Source organism: Sinocyclocheilus rhinocerous, unplaced genomic scaffold (genome assembly GCF_001515625.1).
Source record: "Sinocyclocheilus rhinocerous isolate Xijiao unplaced genomic scaffold, SAMN03320098_v1.1 scaffold140, whole genome shotgun sequence".
Lineage (NCBI taxonomy): Eukaryota > Metazoa > Chordata > Actinopteri > Cypriniformes > Cyprinidae > Sinocyclocheilus > Sinocyclocheilus rhinocerous.
Window position 1 is genome coordinate 923,930 of NW_015642053.1, and position 22,270 is coordinate 946,199.

Here is a 22,270-nt window from a genome sequence, read left to right on the forward strand (position 1 = left end):
AGTAATGTACTCTAGTATGGTAAATATGCAGAAATGCAAAATCTAACCTCTTCAAATGAATGCACATGCATACAAGCATACATGTGAGCGTGCTCATTTGTGCCGATGGCTGTAGCAAGGGCCTGTCATGCACATGTGAGAAAGAATGAGCGCGAGGAAGGAAGGATGAAGAAAAAAGAGTGATGTCATAAGCACAGAATGTGAAAGCCTTTCCCTGTTAGATTTTTTTTTTCAGCCTCACATTTTTGTGGAAGCGTCTCCACTATTCTTAATCACTGGTCGTCCACACTCTCATGGGAAGAACACAGGAACTGCCCCTCCCTGCATTCTCTCTCTCTCTCTCTCTCTCTCTCTCTCTCAAGTGCAGGATCTATTTGCTTTTTATTTGTATGTTTTCTTGAGAGTTATAATGATGTATTCTCAAGACCTGGGTTCTCTGGTTGTGTGGCAGCATGGGTCAGTTCCTAATGTTCAGTCCGGTGAGGGATCCGTCTGGGATCATGTGGGCACCTCACAGGTGTTCTGTGAAGAGCCCAGCGGTGCAGGTTCACGGGGCAGAAGGGAAGAGTTAAAGATTCAGCGCAACCTGTTAGATGTAACACGTGTGCATTAAGGGCAGGTAAGATGGGAAATTAATCAAATCTTTGGCCTTACAGAACAGTGCTTTCTTCAGAAAGTTGTTTTAATTGAATAGTAGTGTGTATGCTATATGTTAGTAAAATGTGTTTGCATATAATTTAACTTTGTTTAATTAAAAGTGTAACTCGCCTTATTTTAAATAGTGGATATAGGTTGTGATATGAAACCATGGAAATCTGAAAATGTTTTATATACAGTACCATTATAGGAATCATGTATTGCTCCCTGACATCGGTGCACATAGAACACAATATTTAAGGCAGACTGGGGCAAGTTGTCACATTGGGAAGCTATCATAAAGGCTTTGAGTCAAAAGTCAAATTACGCAAATGCTGGTTTTCTCTTTAAGTTGTTTCAAATATTTAATTAAAGAGATCTTTTCTTTATTGTTTCTGGGACAAAAATTTATATCATAACATGTTTTTATGATATCTATTGGGGTCATTGTGGATTTTAATTGGGGCAGTTCATCATGTATTTTATATTATAATATACTGTACAATTTTACACATTTCATACATTCGTTTTTATGTAACAATTACTGTAGTCTAACAGACATGGTTATGCAAATGCATTCTGTGTGTTCATAAATGTCGTGCTGTTTAAATGTTGTTTATTGACTGTTTAATAGCAGGTTCTCATTGTGACAACTTACCCTCACATTGTGTGACAAAATATTCACACGTTTTTTTTAAAGAGAGAAAGATTTTTGTGCAGGTCTTTTTATGAGCTACTTCCAAAAAACATTTTGTCAAAGATTATTGCAAAATCTATTGTTTTTGGGTGGATGTGTTGGCTTGTCCTAATAAATAATCCCTGAATACTAAATACTTGTTTTGATATTCTTGGAAAAAACAGTACCAGTATTTGCTTAAACCAGATGTTTTTTCATCAGAGGATATAACAGTGCACACTAGATGTTTCTGATTATTAGCCTGCTGTGATAAAAAATGCCGTGCGATTCAGCTGGCAGGAATGTTTTTACTGTGACTTAAGCAATGTGGTTTCAGGCAACAAATGATTGCAGTCTTTTAGTTAGGCTCACAGCCTGCCCTGTTGGGAATCCTAGCGTTCGGTAGCGCTGCCGTGCGCTGGGCAGATCAGGAGCCGGGTCATATGGCACCCGTGTGGGGCGTGTGAAGATATGGATAATGGGGCCTCTAGGGGAACTTGAGTGTTTGTGTGTATTTGTTTGCTAGCTTGCGCTTTTAAGTGTTCGCGACCCCTCTAGGTCACTGTTTTCCATTTCTTCGACCCTGTATCTCCGCACCCGAGTTCACAGAAAATTTGCTTGCATCTGGAGGAGCATTTCCGATTTCCAGATGCTGCCAAGTCTTGTCTTTTCTTAGCACTGTCTCATCTCTCTTTGTAGTTTCACCATATCCATGTGGAGATGAAAAGCATATTGGGTCAAGAAGTACCAGTTGAAAGCTCTTGAGATTATACGGATGGCTCATTATTTGATCAGATTATGGTGACAGGCTGTTTAATGGACTGTTTAATAAATTGTCATTTGTTCCAGTAAGCATTAAATGTTCTTTTTTTATTCATTTTATTAAAATAATCAGGTTAAACGCTCCTCAGTTAAAACAGTCACTGATGTGTCTTTTCAGTTTAAAGATCTGCTTGTTTGTTCTTGTACATCAAGTCCCAAAACACACACACACACACACACACACACAAAGGGTCCTTGAATCCTTCCCACAAAGATGGAATTGAGCTGAGCAACATAATATGACTATTGTGATCTCCTTTAAAAACAAAACATGAGGAAAAAAGTATTTTTCGAACTCCTTTTGGAGTTCTTATCATGAATGAAAATAATGTAATTCTTAATGTTTCTGAAAATTGGCTTTACTTTCTGTATGCTGTATATATATATACAGTGGGTACGGAAAGTATTCAGACCCCCTTAAATTTTTCACTCTTTGTTATATTGCAGCCATTTGCTAAAATCATTTAAGTTAATTTTTTTTCCTCATTAATGTACACACAGCACCCCATATTGACAGAAAAACACAGAATTGTTGACATCTTTGCAGATTTATTAAAAAAGAAAAACTGAAATATCACATGGTCACAGTATTCAGACCCTTTGCTCAGTATTTAGTAGAAGCACCCTCTTGATCTAATACAGCCATGAGTCTTTTTGGGAAAGACGCAACAAGTTTTTCACACCTGGATTTGGGGATCCTCTGCCATTCCTCCTTGCAAATCCTCTCCAGTTCTGTCAGGTTGGAAGGTATACGTTGGTGGACAGCCATTTTTAGGTCTCTCCAGAGATGCTCAATTGGGTTTAAGTCAGGGCTCTGGCTGGGCCATTCAAGAGCAGTCACAGAGTTGTTGTGAAGCCACTCCTTCATTATTTTAGCTGTGTGCTTAGGGTCATTGTCTTGTTGGAAGGTAAACCTTCGGCCCAGTCTGAGGTCCTGAGCACTCTGGAGAAGGTTTTAGTCCAGGATATCCCTGTACTTGGCCACATTCATCTTTCCCTCGATCGCAACCAGTCGTCCTGTCCCTGCAGCTGAAAAACACCCCCACAGCATGATGCTGCCACCACCATGCTTCACTGTTGGGACTGTATTGGACAGGTGCCTGGTTTTCTCCACACATACCGCTTAGAATTAAGGCCAAAAAGTTCTATCTTGGTCTCATCAGACCAGAGAATCTTATTTCTCACCATCTTGGAGTCCTTCAGGTGTTTTTTTAGCAAACTCCATGCGGGCTTTCATGTGTCTTGCACTGAGGAGAGGCTTCCGTCGGGCCACTCTGCCATAAAGCCCCGACTGGTGGAGGGCTGCAGTGATGGTTGACTTTCTACAACTTTCTCCCATCTCCCGACTGCATCTCTGGAGCTCAGCCACAGTGATCTTTGGGTTCTTCTTTACCTCTCTCACCAAGGCTCTTCTCCCCCGATAGCTCAGTTTGGCCGGACGGCCAGCTCTAGGAAGGGTTCTGGCCGTCCCAAACGTCTTCCATTTAAGGATTATGGAGGCCACCGTGCTCTTAGGAACCTTAAGTGCAGCAGAAATTTTTTTGTAACCTTGGCCAGATCTGTGCCTTGCCACAATTCTGTCTCTGAGCTCTTCAGGCAATTCCTTTGACCTCATGATTCTCATTTGCTCTGACATGCACTGTGAGCTGTAAGGTCTTCATTAAATGTTTTTTATTCATTTTATTAAAATAATCAGGTTAAACGCTCCTCAGTTAAAACAGTCACTGATGTTTCTTTTCAGTTTAAAGATCTGCTTGTTTATTCTTGTACATCAAGTCCCAAAACACACACACACACACACACACACACAAAGGGTCCTTGAATCCTTCCCACAAAGATGGAATTGAGCTGAGCAACATAATATGACTATTGTGATCTCCTTTAAAAACAAAACATGAGGAAAAAAGTATTTTTCGAACTCCTTTTGGAGTTCTTATCATGAATGAAAATAATGTAATTCTTAATGTTTCTGAAAATTGGCTTTACTTTCTGTATGCTGTATATATATATACAGTGGGTACGGAAAGTATTCAGACCCCCTTAAAATTTTCACTCTTTCCTTGTGATGTTATTTGTACTTGATGAATGAAGAGGAAAGGTTCTTAGAACAATGTTCTTGGAACATTCTTATGTTATTAATATTTAAGTGTTTCTAATATTAGCAGAAAACAGTGATAATAATATTCACAGAAAACCCATATAATGTTCTTATAATATTAATAGAAAATGTGCTTAGAACAACATTTTGGGATGTTACATGTAACTGATGAACTAAATCTTTCTGATTATTCTCAGAAAGTCCTTTAATTATTAGAAAGATCAGCTAACGGGGAAGTTTTTTGAACATTTTCAAAATGATAGAATGGAATGTTAATCTAACATTCATATAACCAAGAAGCAATGTTCCTAATACAGAGATAACATTTTCATAACTTAATGTGAATGTTAGCAAAATGTTCTTAAAACATATGATTGTTAGCTTGGTAGACATTTCTTCATTCACACATTCATTGCAACTGTAACCTCTGACCTCAGTGTTTTTCATTGCTACCATAGGAATTTGAGAATGCAGAGGGAGAGGAATATCCAGCGGACATGTCCACGCCGGCATCGCCTGCATCTCACATCGGTCCTGACGTCTATATCCTGCCTCTCACCGAGGTCTCGCTACCCGTCGCCAAGCAACCTGGCCGATCAGGTGGGTCATCATCACACCACATCTGTGGAAATTGCTATATGAGCTGGACCAGATGTGATAGCACTTAAGAAAGGCTGATTTCCTCCCAGTCCTGAATCCGCTCTGACCCCGCTTATGCAACTCCCATACGAGTTTAACATTCTCTGGACTGAGTTTTTTTTCCAGAGGATATTGTTAATGTGTTCGGTCCCGCTTCCAACCCACAAGATCTCCAGTGTAAAATCCAGAAGAGACCAACGCCCTGCTGCCTCCACTCTTCCCTCCTGGGGCGGACATTCTCCCACAACCCTGCCTTGCTCTGGACCTTCAGAACCCAGGCCATCTGCTCCGTGCTGATGGCTATCAGTGTTGTGCAAAATTCACAATTAAACAATGCAAACTTCAATTTATGAGTGTGAATTTTAATTGAATTGGCCACACCCTGCAGGAAGCTGAATTGGAATTTGAATGGGAATGATGGGATGAGGATTTTTTTCAATTAAAAAATTAAAGTAAATATGATGAAATATACAAACTAAGCACAAATTTCTATTGGTTACTTTTCAAACATACAGTATCTACACTACCACTAAGTTTGTGATTGGTGAGATTTAAAAAAATGTTCACTTTAAAAATTTTCACCAAGGCTGAATAAATTTGATATAAAATAAAGTAAACAGTAATATTATGAAATATTATTACAATTTAAAAATATATTTAAATAGATTTTAAAATGCAATTTATTCATGTGATGACAAAGCTGAATTTTCAACCATTACTTCAGTTATAAGTCTCTGTAAAACAGACCTTCAAACTAAAAGGCTTTTTAAATTTGCTTTTCTAACAAAAAATTTTGGTTATATGAATCTTCAGTCTTTGAGTTCCATTCTATGGAAGCCCATTTCCACCACTGAATAAAAAAAAAAGGTAATTGCGATTTTTTTATCTCACAATTCTGACTTTTTATCTCGAAATTCTGACTTTTTTCTCAGAATTGCATGATACAAACTCGCAATTCTGACTTTTTTTCTCAGAATTCGTTGATATGGGGCCCTATTTTAACGATCTAAGCGCATGGTCTAAAGCGCACGTCGCAATTGCGCTTAGGGCGTGTCCGAATCCACTTTTGCTAGTTTAAGGACGGGAAAAACGGTCGGTGCGCCCGGCGCATGGTCTTAAAGGGTTGTCTCTATTCTCTTGATGAGTAATGGTTGTCTTTTGGGCGTAAAATATGCCATAAATCAATCAGTCTCATCTCCCATTCCCTTTAAAAGCCAGTTGCGCTCGCACCATGGCGGATTCACTATTTGCATATCAGAATTTGCAAGCTGAAAAACGGAGCGCTTCTCTAGTGAGGGAACAGATCTGCTTGTGCGCGTAATTCTGATACATGCAAAGACTATCCATTATGACATGTAGGCATTTTTATATTTATGTACACAATAATAATATTTTACATTTTAATCCTTTAATTTTTTATTTAAAAAAATTTTTGTGTGCTGCTGCGCATCCCTGTGTGTGTAATAAGCAAAGTGTACGCGCGTTGTGCACCCACCTATAGGCGCATATTACTAACGCGCTTTTAAATAACAAAAAAAAATATTGCGCCAGACTTTAGACCAGGTTTTTGTTGGTCAATGGCGCAGTCTATTTCAGTTGTCTCAAAATAGCAACGTAACAGCAATGTGCCTGAACACACCTAGTTTTTAGACCAGCACGCCCATGGGTGCACAAATGGGCGCAAATGCATTTGCTATTTAAACAACGTGGCGCAGGATGTGAAAATGACAACTGCGTCGGGCTAAAACTAGCAAAAAACGCGTGCGTCGCACCTGGAGCCGCATTGCACCGGATGTATGATAGGGCCCATAAATATGGAAGCATATAGGTAGCGAAATTCAATTTAAAATGCAATATGCAAAATGGCAATGCAATATTAAAAATGGCATTGTATTTCTGTATTTAAATTTACATTTTCCATTACCCATACGTGCAAAGTTTGGTGCAAAAGTAAAATGTGAATTTTGCTACAAATATCCCACGGCGTCATGATGAAAATGCAATCCTAAGTGTTCTAACTGTTAGTCTACATGCATTTAGGACAAATAGCATTTAAATGATCATTTTGCTACCATTTCTGCTTGAACGTGTTACACATATCAAATCTATTTGTGTTATACATTTTCATTTTCATTTCGTAACTTATAAAGCGTTCAAATTTGCATGCAATTTACATATTAAGGCTACTGTTGGAAATGGCAAATGTAAATTATATAATTTAATTTTCATTTTCCTTTTGCAACAAACTTTGCACGTATGGGTAATGGAAAATGTAAATTTAAATACAGAAATACATTGCCATTTTGAATATTGCATTGCCATTTTGCATATTGCATTGCCATTTTGCATATTGCATTTTAAATTGAATTTCGCTACCTATATGCTTCCATACATAAACTCGCAATTGCGAGAACAAATCAGTCTTTTTTGCCCCCAAAATTGGACTTTATAACTTGCAATTGCGAATTTATATCTCACAATTCTGAGAAAAAATTTCAGAATTGCCCGTTTTTAACTCGCAATTCTGACTTTATTTCTCGCAATTGTGAGTATATATCTCCCAATTCTGACTTTACAGGTGCATCTCAATAAATTGGAATGTCGTGGAAAAGTTCATTTATTTCAGTAATTCAACTCAAATTGTGAAACTCGTGTATTAAATAAATTCAATGCACACAGTTTCCGTGACATTCTAATTTATTGAGATGCACCTGTATAACTCACAATTGCAAGTTTATATCACAATTCTGAGACACTATTCCTTTTTTTATTTTTTATTCAGTGGCGGAAACGGGCTTCCATACCTTTCAGTTTAGCTGTCTCACATTAAAATTCAAATTGTAGTCTTGTTTTCTACCTCAATTCAAATTCAGCAACTGAATTAGCATTCTCATTTCAAATAGCGCACAACTCTGATAGACATGGAAAAATAATGGGAGCTTTGGCTCTCCGTATTGCCTTTAACCATTCTCTTTCTTTGTCTCTCTGGACTGTAATCTATGGGTTGCCCTGAGACCACAAGGCTGGTGGGAACAAACACGTTGAAAAGAAACAGACGTTTCTTCTCTTTTTTTCTAATTTCTGTTATTTGCGTGCGCTTCACTGGTGCAAATTCCCTTGTTTTTCAGTACAAACATCCTTAAAGATTAAGACTTGTTTACATAGAATATTTCACTAATTAAGTTTATTTTTCTTACCCCACTAGCAAATTGTCTAGAAATCAAAACATTTTTTTTTTGTCTTTGTTTTCCGGATTTCTCCTTCTTATTCCATCTCAATCCGCACAACATCTGCCTGTTGCATAATGCCGCCTCAGCCAGCCTACATAAATGTGCCTTGGAATCTAAGGAATCTGGGAGACGATGTGTACAGTCCGATCCATGGATACTCTGTCTCTCTCTTCCCCACAACAACTCACTTTATTATAGCCTGGCAGGCCTTAATGTGGTGCGATTAGTAGAGGCCAGAGGTTAAGAGGTTGTGGTTTTCTAGATTCAGTTCACACAACTCTCACGCTCTGGCATTTCATTAACGCGATCAAAGTCAAAATCCCACTATGGTATAGTCTGCAATAAGAATTTCAAAAACGGCCCTGGTCTTTAGGAGTGGCTGGAATGATGTCACTTCTCAAGGATGAGGTTGAGGTAAGAAATACAAACCTCCTGCCAGGAAGTGCAGGTCTCAGTCACCGTGACACAGAATAGCATCTGTCTGTAATCAGACGTGTCTTTCTTCTCCTGGGATGTCAGTTAGACAAATGAAGAAGCTAGTTGTAGTGTTTATCATCCGATTTGAGATGTTTCAGCCAAAGAGGTTATGTATTGCACTCTGGCGTGCAGTATCCACCCCAACACAGCTGTGCTCATAAACACACCCTCATACACACACAGATCTGAGCAAGCGAATACTCTAAAGATCACATCATTTCATATGTAACTTGCACACACCCTCTTTATCACACTCACTTCATTAAGTTACATCACTAAAATATTATTCAAACTCATTTGCATTGCTGGGAAAAACAGTCTTGAGGGACAAATAAAGCAAGAGGTGCACAGCAGCAGTGAACACACTTCACCGTGTTCAATAATGTATGATAATTCTATTTGGTTAGAGTCGAATGATTTCTCTCCATTATTTTCCCAGCGAATGCATTCCCAGCAGCCATCTGGCCAGCGTGCCACTGTCACTGACCAACACCGCAGTAATGAGCAAGCCAAGTAGTCAATCATGTATTCAAATTACACTATGAGCAAATTCTGATACGTGGTGGGATTTTTGTTGGCACGTTGTTGTCATGCTTTTGGCAGACCTCAATGTTTTTCTGTTTAGGGCTGTTTTGTTCATATTTGGCTGCGTACACACTGAAGTTTTAGTGACAGGTGCATTTAATGTGGAAGTTAGTCTCCTAAATTAAGGTTTTGTGTGTGTGCAGTGTACTGAATAATAAATAGAATCAAATAAGTCTTGAACTTGGTTGACGCAACAGCAATATTTTGGTGTGTCATGGCTGTATAAGACAAATAAATGCCAACAGTTCGCTTTTTTTGGCTAAACTACCACTAACCTGGAAAATTCAGTTAGCTGTGTTTTGGGAATTTGATAGTTGGCATGGATATTCCAGCAGAACAGAAATTGGAAGATGGATTATCATCTGGAAATTGTTATTCGGTTTGGATTTGTAATGACATTTTGTTGTAAGCAATACATTTCGCTATATTTTTTGAAAGTGAATTTGTAAAGTACTGGACTAACATGAGAAAAGCAATATTTTGGTGTACTTTCAGCTGTAAACAAGAAACATATGCCAATACAGTAGTTTGCGTTTTTCAACCAAGCTAATGCTAACCTGCTGAAGCATTCCGTTTGAGCTGTTAGCTGTGTTTTGGAACATTGTAGCAGATTTCTAGCTGACCTAAACTGGTAATTAACTGGCCTAAGTCAGTCAGACCATGTTCAAAAAACAGCCTGAATACCATAAACTAGTATGACAAGCTAACAGCAAGGTTGTCTAGCAGCTTGGACCAGCTAATGGCCATCTAGAAACCAGCTGTCACGTTCCAAAACACAGCTCAAACTGGTTGTTCTAGCAGAATACTAGAGAATTGTCAAGTATATACTTTTATACAATACTATTTATATCCTGTTGTATTATGTATTCATATTCTGAATTAGCTTTTTCAACATTTTAAGTTTTAGTCATTTGTAAAATATTATTTATTACAAATATTACTTAAAATAGTTTTTAAAATATTACGTTTTATGTTTTTTTTTTTCTGTGTAGATTAACTTATTTCTCTGTTTTAGTTTTAGTAATTTTAGTACTTAAAGATATAGTTCACCCATAAATTTTGTCATTAATTACTTACCCTCATGTCGTTCCAAACCCATAAGACCTTCGTTCATTTTTGGAACACAAATTAAGATATTTTTGATGAAATACGAGAGCTTTCTGACCCTGCATAGTAACGCAACTGAAACGTTCAAGGCCCAGAAAGGTAGCAAGGACATCGTTAAAATAGTCCATGTGACAGCAGTGGTTCAATCTTCATTTTATGAAGCTACGAGAATACATTTTCTGAGCAAAGAAAACAAAAATAGCTACTTTATTCAGCAATTCTATGCAAAGAATTTTCATTTTTGGGTGAGCTTGTTTATTTTAGCTACAGTTCATCTAATATTGATATTTTATTTTATTTCAGTTTTATTTCGAATACCAAATGTTATTTTTAATAGTTTTACTTTGAGTTAACAATAACAACACTGGTATAATATTTGAAATTGTTCTTTGTATTTGGCTTTGCGCTGCTAATGTTTGATATAAACATTGATTTAATTCATAACTTAATTTCACACAGTTGAAACCCAGGCAGTTTGTAACAATATCTTCAGTCTCTTCATATATTCTGTACTGTTGTTTGCAATCCCACTGTAATATAATATTTATTCTGATTTGTTCTTTCCTATCCCGCGCCCACATCAAACATTTCTGATTTGCTTACCGGTCCTTTCCCAGTCTCGAGCTAGAAAACTCAGGAATAATAGCATTAGTGTTTCCATCCTCTGAGTGGTACCAAGCAGCACCGCCGGCATGACAAAGAGCCCAATTCTTCCCAGCGAGGGCTCTCTGAGAGGGGGCAGGCAGAATGAGCAGCCTCTACAACACCACATGGGCGTAAAATATGGCTGCTGCATAAAAAGGGGACAGAGAGTGAGACGGTATGTCATACACACTGACAATAAACCGTCTGTTTGTGGGCACGATGAGATGAGAGAAAGAGAGAAAGGGACTGTTATGGCTTTGCGAGATGATAGAGATATGTAAGGATCTGTCAGACGAGAGGTTGAATGGTACAGAAAATCACTCATCAAATCCGTCCCTACTGCGGTAGACTCCTGCTTTTCAGAAAATATGCCTTTCAAGCAGTCTGATAGTTTACGGGAAGATTCTGAACTCTTCAGACAGTCTCTTGAAATTGATTTTGTGCCGTTTAACATCACTCTTGCACAGAAGATCGCTCACTGCTTTTTGGAGAGGATATTTGGAGGATGATTGTCTTGTTGGAGGAAAATCTTGACGAAACTTCACTTAATGCACTTGCAATGCTCAACTGTGCACTAAGGGTGTGTTGAAACGGTTGTTAACATTATTCATATAGTTTTTTTTTCTTGTTTTTTTTTTCTATTTAATCAAATTAATTTAAATGTAATTCATTTTTATCAGTATTTTTCTTGTATTAAATAGGGGTCCAAAATTTTGAGAGTACAAGTGAAAATGCTGCTGTTGTGCATTTTTCTAATTTCATTTTTCTAATTTTTTTTTTTTTATTATATCTTCTGCGTATCAAATTAATTGGAATGGTGATGACAGCAGCTCTTAAAATTTGAGAATGATCCCAAAAGCATCTTGCGCTTCAAAAGAAGCAAAGAACATCTGTACAACAGAAATATTTATTCATGTTATGTCATTTTTCTTGATTCAAATTCTAAAGCTTTCTAGATTTCATTAGATATTGAATTCCAAATGTGACATTGTTCCATTGGTCCAGTTGCTAATTAATGTCTTGTTCTCTGTCTCTTGTTCTTTATCTCTGTCTTTTTATTTCCTGAAAATCATCTTTTAGTCCAGCTCCTGAGACCCACGGATCTTGGCCGCCACAGTTTGCTTTGTATAAAGGAGATTGGACATGGCTGGTTTGGCAAGGTAAGTGTAGTTGGTTTGTTTGTTTGTTTTGTATGTTTGTGCACCTCACAGACATGAACGCCCTAAGTGTGTTCTGCTACAGATCAAAGATTTAGCTCTGTAGTTTAGTCCCAAGGACGTGAAAATATCTTCCACACTGTTTTACCTTAGTAATACTCAAGCTTTGATGTTGGACTTGTGTCTTGACTGTTCCCTGTGAGAATTTGATGATATTTCTGTGTAGCAGTGAATTCCAGAAGCTCTTTAGTATTTCATGGGAATAACTGTGCCTCATTCATTCTCATTCTTTCTCTCTTTCTCTCTACTTCTTTGTCTTTTTGTAACACACATACACACACACACACACTACCCCAATTACCCCAACTTTCCATTGAATGGGTATGTCCATCTGTATGTCTGTGTCTCTGTGGCTGCATGTTTATCGATGTCTCATCTGGTTTTGTGTTGTTTCGTCTTTCTGCATTTCCTTTTGAGCATCTTTTCGCATGACTCCTGGACTTGATTTAAACCTTTTTGGCTTTGTTTGTGTGGAATATCTGTCTTCCATTTCCTTCCTTCCTTCCTGTGTACCCATTTCCTTTATGTGCACATCTGTTCGTGTCTATCTGTGTCACCCTGTCCATAATTGTGTGTGTTGTCCATTTTCCCTCTGTTCATACCTGTATGTGTGTTTCTGTTGTCTTTCCCTTGTGTGTTTGTGTATCTGTGTGTCACAGGTATTGTTGGGGGAGGTTCACTCTGGTCTCAGCAGTACCCAGGTGGTGGTGAAGGAACTAAAGGCCAGTGCCAGCGTGCAGGACCAGATGCACTTTCTGGAAGAGGCTCGGCCATACCGGTAAACAATCATGCATTATTTAATTTATATATTTTATTTCATCTCTTTTACAAGAATAAATAAGGTTTGAAAAGTCATAGGTTCAAACTCCTCCTAGGGGGACCATATGAAAAATATACCTGTTGCTTAGACTAAAATGTCTGCTATAATTAGTAATTTGTAATAAACACATTGATTAATGTACCGTAAGACATTAAATGGATAGTTTACTCAAAAATAAATGTTTTCTCATCATTTACTCACCTACAAAATCCTTTATCCAAATGATGTTTCTTCTGTAAAACACAAAGATATTTTGAAGAAGGTTAAAAAACGTACTGTACATAAAAAATAAAAAAAAATGAAAATGAAAGTGAAAGGGGTCCAAAACAACACTGACCCCATTGACATTTATTTTATATACAAAAAAAAACAAAAAACAGAACATGTTCTTTTGGGTTCTACAACAGAAAGAAATTCATAAATGTTTGGAACAACATTAGGGTGAATAAATGATGACAGAATATTAATTTTTGGGTGAACTACAATATCTCTGTAATATGAGTGTATAGTATGATTGGGCTCAAACTGTTTCTGCAGGTCTCTCCAGCATCCGGCTCTAGTGCAATGCCTCGCTCAGTGCACAGAGGTCACACCCTACTTAGTGGTCATGGAGTTCTGCCCACTGGTTAGTCCATTGTTTTATTTTATTTTATTTTATTTTATTTATTTTTTTTTTTTTTATTAAAAAAATATTATATCTTTATATCTTGAGGGAAGACGTGCTATTATTTTTGTCTATTATTTTGCCTGGTGTAAAGAAAAAAAAAACAGGTTAAAAAATCCCATAGGTTTTCATTGAAGGCCATATCTAGACACCACAATATGATGGATCATTTAGATCATTTGGCCAGAAAGCAAACATTTCAGAAAATTTAAGCTATATAAAAACAGTCGATTTTGCTGCTTGATGTTGCAAACTGGTATTTGTTATCATATTATTTTAATTTATCCTAATAAGAAAAAGTGGTTTGTTTCCAAGATATTTTTACCGTTAACTGCACTTTTTTATTCTTCTGTGTATTTACCTATAGCAGCTCATGAACCAGAAGTCTCGCACATTCAGACTAAAATAGTTTACTTCAGCACTGAAAAATAAGGTGGAAATGCAAGAGTCACAACATGATAGTGTGCTCCTTTATTTCATATCATTCTTCTCCTGTTATGGCCTACCTAGGTCAAATGTGCAACAGCACGTTTTTTGAAACAGAACTGCTCTTAGCAACAACATCAAACAGCTGCCCTCATGATGTCTTGCTATATATCGCCCCCCAATGGTTAGCTGAGGAAAATCAGGCTGACAGCACACTCTTTTGATGTTTATGCATACTGATTTGTATTTACGCCTTACCTTTGTGTTTTAGCATGTGTTTTATGTGTTCCATGTCAACAGGGTGATGTTAAAGGTTACCTGCGCAGCTGTTGGGCAACAGATTCAATGACCCCTGACCCCTTACTACTTCAGAGGATGGCGTGTGAGATCACTTCAGGCCTGCTTCACCTTCACAAAAACAACTTCACCCATAGGTCAGCCAACACTTTTATATTTACTTCAACATTCTATTTTAATGCACAAATCTATGTTTAGAGAATCTGAATTTTTTAGAACCAAAATATAATAGTTATCTTTTTTTTTTGTTGTCATTCTCAAATTGAGTACTGGAAAACTGCTAACAGATTTAACGGTATGAGCATGAAGCTAATGAGTGTGAATATCTGCATTACCTGTTTCCTGTCTTATGGTTTCTCCCTGCAACAATCTCCTGATGCTGCCTGAGTGTTTTTACTCCACTCCAGCATCAGTGATTTTGTTGCCGGGGGTCACCACACATCTACAAGCAACTTAAACATGTCCTTGCCAAGATGCTTTGAACAGGTTCCTGAAGAATTATTTTTGGAAAGTAACATCACAATGCAGAAAAATGATGGCTATTTCTGGCATTGCATCTGTCATGCTTTGTAACTGTATGTTAATTTTATGCATGCTTGCAGTTTTGTAAATGACATCCAGTTATGTTTGAGCCAACAAAATGAAATCATTTAGGCCATGTCCTATTTTCAGAAGGTGCTTATCATTTATTTATTTATATTTGGTGCTCTGATTTTCTGCAGTGATCTGGCTTTAAGAAACTGCCTGCTTTCCTCAGACATGAAAGTTAAGATTGGAGACTATGGACTAGCACGCAACAAGTACAAGGTGTGTGCACTTAAATCTATACATTTTTTTATCTACTAAAATGTATCTATAAAATATCTAATTATGAATAGTAATACAAACCTGAATGTTAGATTACATTCATTTAGAAGTTGATTTTGTGCTTTTTTTATTCAAAATGTATGTTAGTGTATTTCATTAACTTGTATTTCATGTCTGTTCATCCCCAGGATGACTATTTTGTGACATCAGACCAGACCTGGGTTCCCTTACGCTGGATTGCTCCTGAACTGGTTGATGAGGTTCATGGTAACTTACTGGTGGTGGACCAAACCAAGGAAAGCAACATCTGGTAAGTACCTTCAAAAGAGGCTACAGCACAGAGTAAATTCTTTCATCTGTAGAACATACATCTAGTGTTGAATTTAGGCCTTTATTTTGCAGTTTAAGAAAGATCATACCGCCTCCTAAATAAATAACCTTTATTATAGATATCAAATCATTATTGATTGATGCATGAATTGCTGTTAGTTACCAAAATTTCTCTCTGTACATAGGTCACTCGGTGTAACAATCTGGGAGCTGTTTGAGTTGGGGAATCAGCCGTACCGCCATTATTCAGACCGACAGGTTCTCAGCTATGCTGTAAAGGACCAGCAATTGAAGCTGCCCAAGCCACTTCTTAAGTACCCTCTTTCTGACCGCTGGTGGGTGTCTAATAAACTTTATATTGCTCTTCTTACTCTTTTTATTAACCATTACCTAGAGTTAGAGCCTTGAATTTTTATTTTGCTAGAGCCTTTCAATTTTCTCCCTACTCTTTTCAAGTCCTTGCCTTTAAAACTATTTAAATTTTGTTGTTTAGATAGTTTGGCCATAACACAATGTAGCTGTATTTTTGTGTAAATTTCCAGTTAAAATTTCTAAAAATCCTTGAAACAAAATAAATTTACTCTAGGTCCAACACTGCATTAGATATTAATAGTATACTGTATATAATCGATAAAACCTTATTGTAATATCCTGTATTTGTGCAGTGTTATTTTGATAGAAATACATGAAATACTGAGTCTCTTTTTGTTACAAGATTTTATGCTTTTATTTTTTTTTCACACAATACACAAATATTATGAAACACTTAAAACAAACAAGAAATTGAAATCACCATTAAATTATATGGACACATTGGAGTCCAAACATGTTGTAATTTTGATTTATGTATTTTTGCATTTAAACGTGTAAATATACAAGGTTTTAAATATTTTTATGAGCACAATAAAGAAAAATGTTATAGAATGAATACAATAAATTTACCATTCTCCACTACCATTAGTCTCTAATCAATTATATTGATATATATTGTTTATAGATTAATCTCAATCTGTAAAATGCAATCTATAAAAAAATCTTGATATTATATGCAGTGTTACTTCTCAAGTAAATGTATCTTGTTTTAAGGATGTTTAGATTTCTACTGAAAAATAGATTTAAAAGAAAAGCTCATTAAGTCACTTTGGAAGTGAAAATTTTAGTAACAGTTGCCCTAAAAGTGTATGTTTGTGTTTCTGTATCACCAGGTATGAAGTAATGCAGTTCTGTTGGCTTCAGCCTGATCAGAGGCCCAATGCGGAAGAAGTTCATCTGCTGCTTAGTTACCTATGTGCCAAAGGAGCCAGTGAGGCAGAGGAAGACTTTGAGAGACGCTGGAACTCCATGAGACCAAACACAAGCCATGCTAATGTCCATGGAGCTGGTGCACTAGCAATCGACATGCCCATGTCATCCACCACTTCATCATTCCCCCTACTGGAACAGTTCCCCACTGGAGATGGCTACCATTCAGAATCTGGAGATGACATCTTAACGGTTACTGAAACCAGCCATGGCCTCAACTTTGAGTACAAGTGGGAGCAGGCACAGGCTGAACAACACTACCATTCTTCATCCACGTCAGGCACTTTGGGTCAAGGCAATCCCCATTGTCAGGAGGTCTACTACCCTCCAGGTGGAATAGTGGGGGGCTGTGCTGTTGAAGGACTCACCCTAGGGGTTTCTCCTTCATATTATGAGTCCAAACAAATACACACCCCTGGTGTGGTACCAGTTCTGAGTGCTCACAGTCCATCAGTGAGTAATGAGTACTACATTCGCATTGAGGAGCCAGTACAAAGCAATACTGATATGAACTTCACCCTGTGTGCTTACAGTCCAGAGTTTGGGGGCAACAGTGGAAGCTTTCTAACAGGTAGTGGAGACTCTAGGGAGTGTATGAACTGTCCCCCTGAAGCTAAACCTGACATTTATTGGTCAGCGGATATCCACAAAAGCAGTGCCTATGATTCCGACACCAGTCCTGCTATGTCTCTAACTATGGGGCCTCTTTTGGGCCATGGTAGCCCTCTTAGAGCATGGGAGTCTGGTCACTATGTCTCATACAAAGACAGGGATGGAGGTTACTACTATGAACCATCACCTCCTAAGATCATGGACCGCTACCTGATACGAGATCCAACAGAGGCTCCACAAGAGAGCTGGGGGTCTCGAAGCTTAAGACAGGCACTTGGGGAACTGGAGGAGCCTTTAGGTGTCTCCCCATCACTTGGAAGTCCTCCACAAGGCTATGCTGATCCTTACTTGGAGAGCATTCAAGGCTCCATTATAGTAAAGAACGTTACGGGAGGATATTATGATATGATGGGCTCTTTGAGGAAGACTATGCCAGGTAGCCACTCAGTTTGTATTGACATGGCGTCAGGTGGTGCTATATTTGTAGGACGAGATGACAGCGACTCTGAGGAAGAGGAAGACATCTTTGTGGAAAGGCGAGCAAGAAGCTGGTCCACCAGCAATCCAACAAATACAAACACAAGGACCTTGCGTCAAAGGCAGGGGTTTTGTATCCAAGATTCGTATGCAGATTTCCACTACACTATGCCGATGACTGACGTTGAAGATACATGGCCAGAAGAGCAGACCCTGCTGTACCATATGGCCAAACCGGTTGACTACTTAGAGGCAACAGTCAAAAGCAACACTTGCCTGGTGCATGGAAGACATGTACCTTCAAACCCTTCACCCGAGTGCAGCTCGTATATCCATATGTGCCATGAACCCAGAGAGGCTGAAGTATATCCCGTGCCATGTTGTCAAGCTTTGAGCAGTTCACATTTTGTAGATCCTCTAACAGGAACACTTGTGAGGAACTGCTTCATGATTGACTGTATTCCAGGGAAACCAATGACATTGCCCAAAAAAGACCAACATCTAGGCCAAGCACCTTTATCTGCTGGACATATAGTTTCCAAAATAGAGCCATCAAGGGAAGGTGCCAAACAGTTTGATGTCTCACAGCAGTATGTGGATGTTAGGGTAGGAGAAACAAACTTGAAGCAAGAAAAAGCTTTGCATGAAGATGTATCTCTAATGGATCCCAAAACTGAAATTATTGCCATCACTCCACAATTGGAGAAATCCCAAGCAGAGTTACCCAAATCAGAGCCAGAGTCAGACTTAAGCAAGACAGCGGACAGCGGTGTGGACCATGGACGCTCTAGTATCAGTCTGGTGGAGATTGATGACTGCAGCGACGATGACATCACTGACGTAACCTCAGGGATTTTTGGTGATTTCACCATTGAAGTAGAAACTGTTGACTACATCAATCCAACATTCAAGTCATTACAAAAGCAGGTTGGTACCCCAGACTCCATGGACTCGATTGACATACCATCCACAGCATGTTCCAGCGAGACACTCAGTCCTGCCTCCATCCATCCGTCAAGCTCTCCCAAGACAGTGGACAGTGGATATGACACCGAAAACAATGAATCTCCAGAGTTTGTCCAAAAGGAACCCCATGAGCTACAAGATTCTAGGGTTTTCATCCAACCCTTGGGAAAAGTGATATCTGGGTCTAACTTTGAACAAGAGATTATAAGCGCAGAGGATGAGAAGCTAGAGGACAACGTTGATACTGTAATGGCATTGACAACATCTGAAAGCAATGATGGAGAGCTGAAAGCACTGAGTGATAAAACTCCATACAGAGATTCGGCCTACTTCTCTGACTATGATGCCGGGAAAGATAAAGAAAGCGAAGAGGACATCGATGAACTCGAATATCAGAAAGATGGAATGGAGGAAATTATAGATAAAGAGGAGCTACTTCCTCCAAAAAAGGAGGCAGATGAAGATGAATATCTTTTGCCATCTACAAAGGAAAGTGAAAAAACTCCTGAAAACTCTCATGATGCAACTTCAAATGTTCCATCAAAGATCAATGAAGGTATGTCTGGTTGTGACACAATCAGTAGTGTGTCTCTCTCATCTCCTGATAATGAAGTGTCTACCATAAAAGGTCATTTTGGCCATAATGAAAATCTTGGTGTAGATTCAGATCTTTCTGCAGAACTTGTACCATCAGAATCTGAAGGATCTAATTCAGATGCTTTGCTTGGTCCCGACGTAAAGCAAGAGGAATCTTTCAAACAAGTAGGCAGTGAAGATAGACTGTCTCTCGACCAAGTAACTTCTGAGGGTGATGTTGCAAACACCAATATTCCAGAGGTCCTTATTGATGAGAATGAAGAGGGCATAGTCAAAGATGTGAGCTGTATCATTTTGTCCGAAGAGGAACTAGCATCTCAGAAGGAAACAGCAGAAAGGAACTTTTCCCCTACACATGAGGGACTGGAATCCAGGAGTAAGGACTGTGAAGAAGGAGGACGCAAAAGAAGCTCCACACGTTCTGGCTCTCCTCCCCCTCCACTAGAAGGACGGGTATCTCCCACAGATGGAGAGGAGGCAGATGAGGAAGATGGCGACTCTGAGGATAGCGATGAGTCCGATGAGGAGCTGCGCACTTACAGTATCCAGGAACAGAGCGAAGAAAGCGAGGACGAGATCTTGACCGTACCTATCATTGTGAGCGATTGCAGTGATGCACACAAACTCAGAAGTCTCCTTAAGATACCAATGCTGCTCAGTGATTCACTGTCTGACGAAATGGAGAACAAAAAGAAAGTGGTGTCTTTTTTCGATGATGTCACTGTCTTTCTGTTTGACCAGGTATTTATTGTCCAGTTATTTCAAGAGGCTTTCAAAGATATATTGAATCACATTTGAGTACTTTTGAAGTTTAATATAAAATTATGTCAACCCCACCAGGAAAGCCCAACCAGAGAGCTGGCAGATCAAAGTTTTCCCTTGGGTGGAGAGTCAAGCAAACCGAGTGCAAAGGGTAAAGCACAAGACCAGCAGGAAAAGATCAATGCCTCTGATGACTCTTCTGATGGAAACATCTCAGAAGAGAGTAAGATACTTTTTCCCTCTTTTTTGCCCATCTTTTTTCAAGAAATTTTAACACTAATTATTTACCGTCCTGCTTTCTCTTTGATCTAAGGTGCAGGGTTTGAATGGGAAGATGATTTCCCATTGTTGCCCCTTCCCACATCTTCTAAGGGGTCTCCACTGGACATCACTCCAAAGCCGAGCCTAACGAGTGGCAGTACTAAACCTGTGGCACAGGTCTCCCGTTTTACCGTTTCTCCATCCAGTGTGTCACGTTTCTCCATCACACACATCTCAGATTCAGATATGGATTCTGCAGGAGGTGAGACAGCACATGTTTGAAGCAGTGTTCTTATAATAAACTTTTTCCCCATCAGCATTTTTTTTTTTTTTAAGTTGCAAGCCAGTACCACCATTTTTGATCATTTTCACAAAGTTTTCATGGTCCCTAGAATATTTAGTTGTATGAATATCTGAACATGCGATATATCAAAAAAAGAGTTTTGTGCTTTTGTCAAAGACTACGCATGTTAGCTTACATGTGTGCGAGCAATGCTTCTGTTGCTTGTTTTTGCTTCTTCACTTGATTTTGCATCTAGAGATTCTGTACTATTTCAGAAGATGCACAATAGCGCCCCCTAATGTATATCAGTGAAAACATGGATTGCCAGAACATTCTGTCAATGGTTCAATTTCATGACTCCTAAACAAGCTAAAATGAAAATGTGCACAAATTAATGTTAGTTTTAAAGTACATTATGTTTTGATTTTTTTTACGCGTAATATATTTCACATGATATTGTCTTCGAACAGATTTGTTCTACAGAAAAATCAGTTTTTATTTTCCAAATACTTTAGATACTCCTGTGATAATTTTGCATGTTAATTAAACAAAGCTAATATAAATTTGATGTTTTTTCCCTGTTTTAAAGGGAGCAGTGAAGATGGGGAAAGAGAGTGAATCACCATACTACTGCCAACACTGAGCAGCACTGGCAGACACTTATTTATTTTTGTTTATTTTTTATTTTTTTTATTGAGTAGATCACAATAAGAAGGAGATTTTGATCTCTTTGGAAACCGTTTTGGATCCCCTTAAAGACAGTGCCTCTTAATGTCAGCAAACACTTCAGAGCAGCCCTTTCAAAAGGGTCCCAGAAGAAAAAAAAATATGTGGGAATGACTAAAACATAATAGGAAACAAACAAAAATTAAGCGTATTATAAATGAAACAGAGTTTGGATGGATCTGCTTAGTTTATATGGACCTACTGGAAACTGACTGTGACTGTTTACAACATCAGATACTCTGTTCAGCAGATTGTCAGATACAAAAATTGAATGAGCGAAATGTAACAAAACTAAACTGAACTGATTTTTACTGTGAAATATCAATGCAGTGTTGTTTGTCTATAAAAGGAGGAGTTTTAAAAAGGAGAGGTTATTTAAGTGTTTTTATGACTAAAATGAAGTTCACGACACACAGCTGCCTTGTGTTTGTCACCTGCCTGAGAGTAGCATTGTGTTATGGTGACATGGCATTCTGAAACCACTTTTATGATTTTATTAATAATCACACTAGGATTATTATTATCGATTCTCTTTCTTCGTGATTTGAATGCTTAGTGTTTTAGATCATTTTGTTATTTATTTACTTATTCAGTGCTTCAATTTAAATCAGTTTGCACATGATATGATTATTTGTCATTGTTTGCTATTTCCGTTCATAGCAGAAATCATGTTTCACAGTTTGACTTTGAATATCTGCAGTTAAATCCATAAAATAATAACAAAAAAGATGACCTTTTTTAATAGTGAAGTTTTAACATGCAGTAGAAAAGTAGAAAAACTACTCAAAATAATCTCAAAAATAAATAT

General features: G+C 38.1%; 1 protein-coding gene across 2 annotated transcripts in view; it reads left to right on the top strand.

Annotated features, from left to right (window-relative positions):
* Nucleotides 1-22,270, top strand: part of LOC107755460 (serine/threonine-protein kinase LMTK1-like) — a 49,910-nt gene extending 27,640 nt beyond the window's left edge. Inside the window, exons 1-13 of one of the 2 annotated variants that reach the window (XM_016572246.1) lie at nucleotides 428-619; nucleotides 4,691-4,832; nucleotides 11,996-12,075; nucleotides 12,792-12,910; nucleotides 13,490-13,577; nucleotides 14,343-14,476; nucleotides 15,062-15,146; nucleotides 15,335-15,456; nucleotides 15,662-15,811; nucleotides 16,682-20,171; nucleotides 20,271-20,415; nucleotides 20,506-20,715; nucleotides 21,326-22,270. In XM_016572246.1, coding sequence (XP_016427732.1) covers nucleotides 4,730-4,832; nucleotides 11,996-12,075; nucleotides 12,792-12,910; nucleotides 13,490-13,577; nucleotides 14,343-14,476; nucleotides 15,062-15,146; nucleotides 15,335-15,456; nucleotides 15,662-15,811; nucleotides 16,682-20,171; nucleotides 20,271-20,415; nucleotides 20,506-20,715; nucleotides 21,326-21,354 — 4,755 coding nt within the window. In that variant the 5' untranslated portion in view covers nucleotides 428-619; nucleotides 4,691-4,729 and the 3' untranslated portion in view covers nucleotides 21,355-22,270. Of the gene's footprint in view, nucleotides 1-427; nucleotides 620-4,690; nucleotides 4,833-11,995; nucleotides 12,076-12,791; nucleotides 12,911-13,489; nucleotides 13,578-14,342; nucleotides 14,477-15,061; nucleotides 15,147-15,334; nucleotides 15,457-15,661; nucleotides 15,812-16,681; nucleotides 20,172-20,270; nucleotides 20,416-20,505; nucleotides 20,716-21,325 lie in introns of those variants that run through there. The other variant, XM_016572245.1, reaches the window with a different exon arrangement.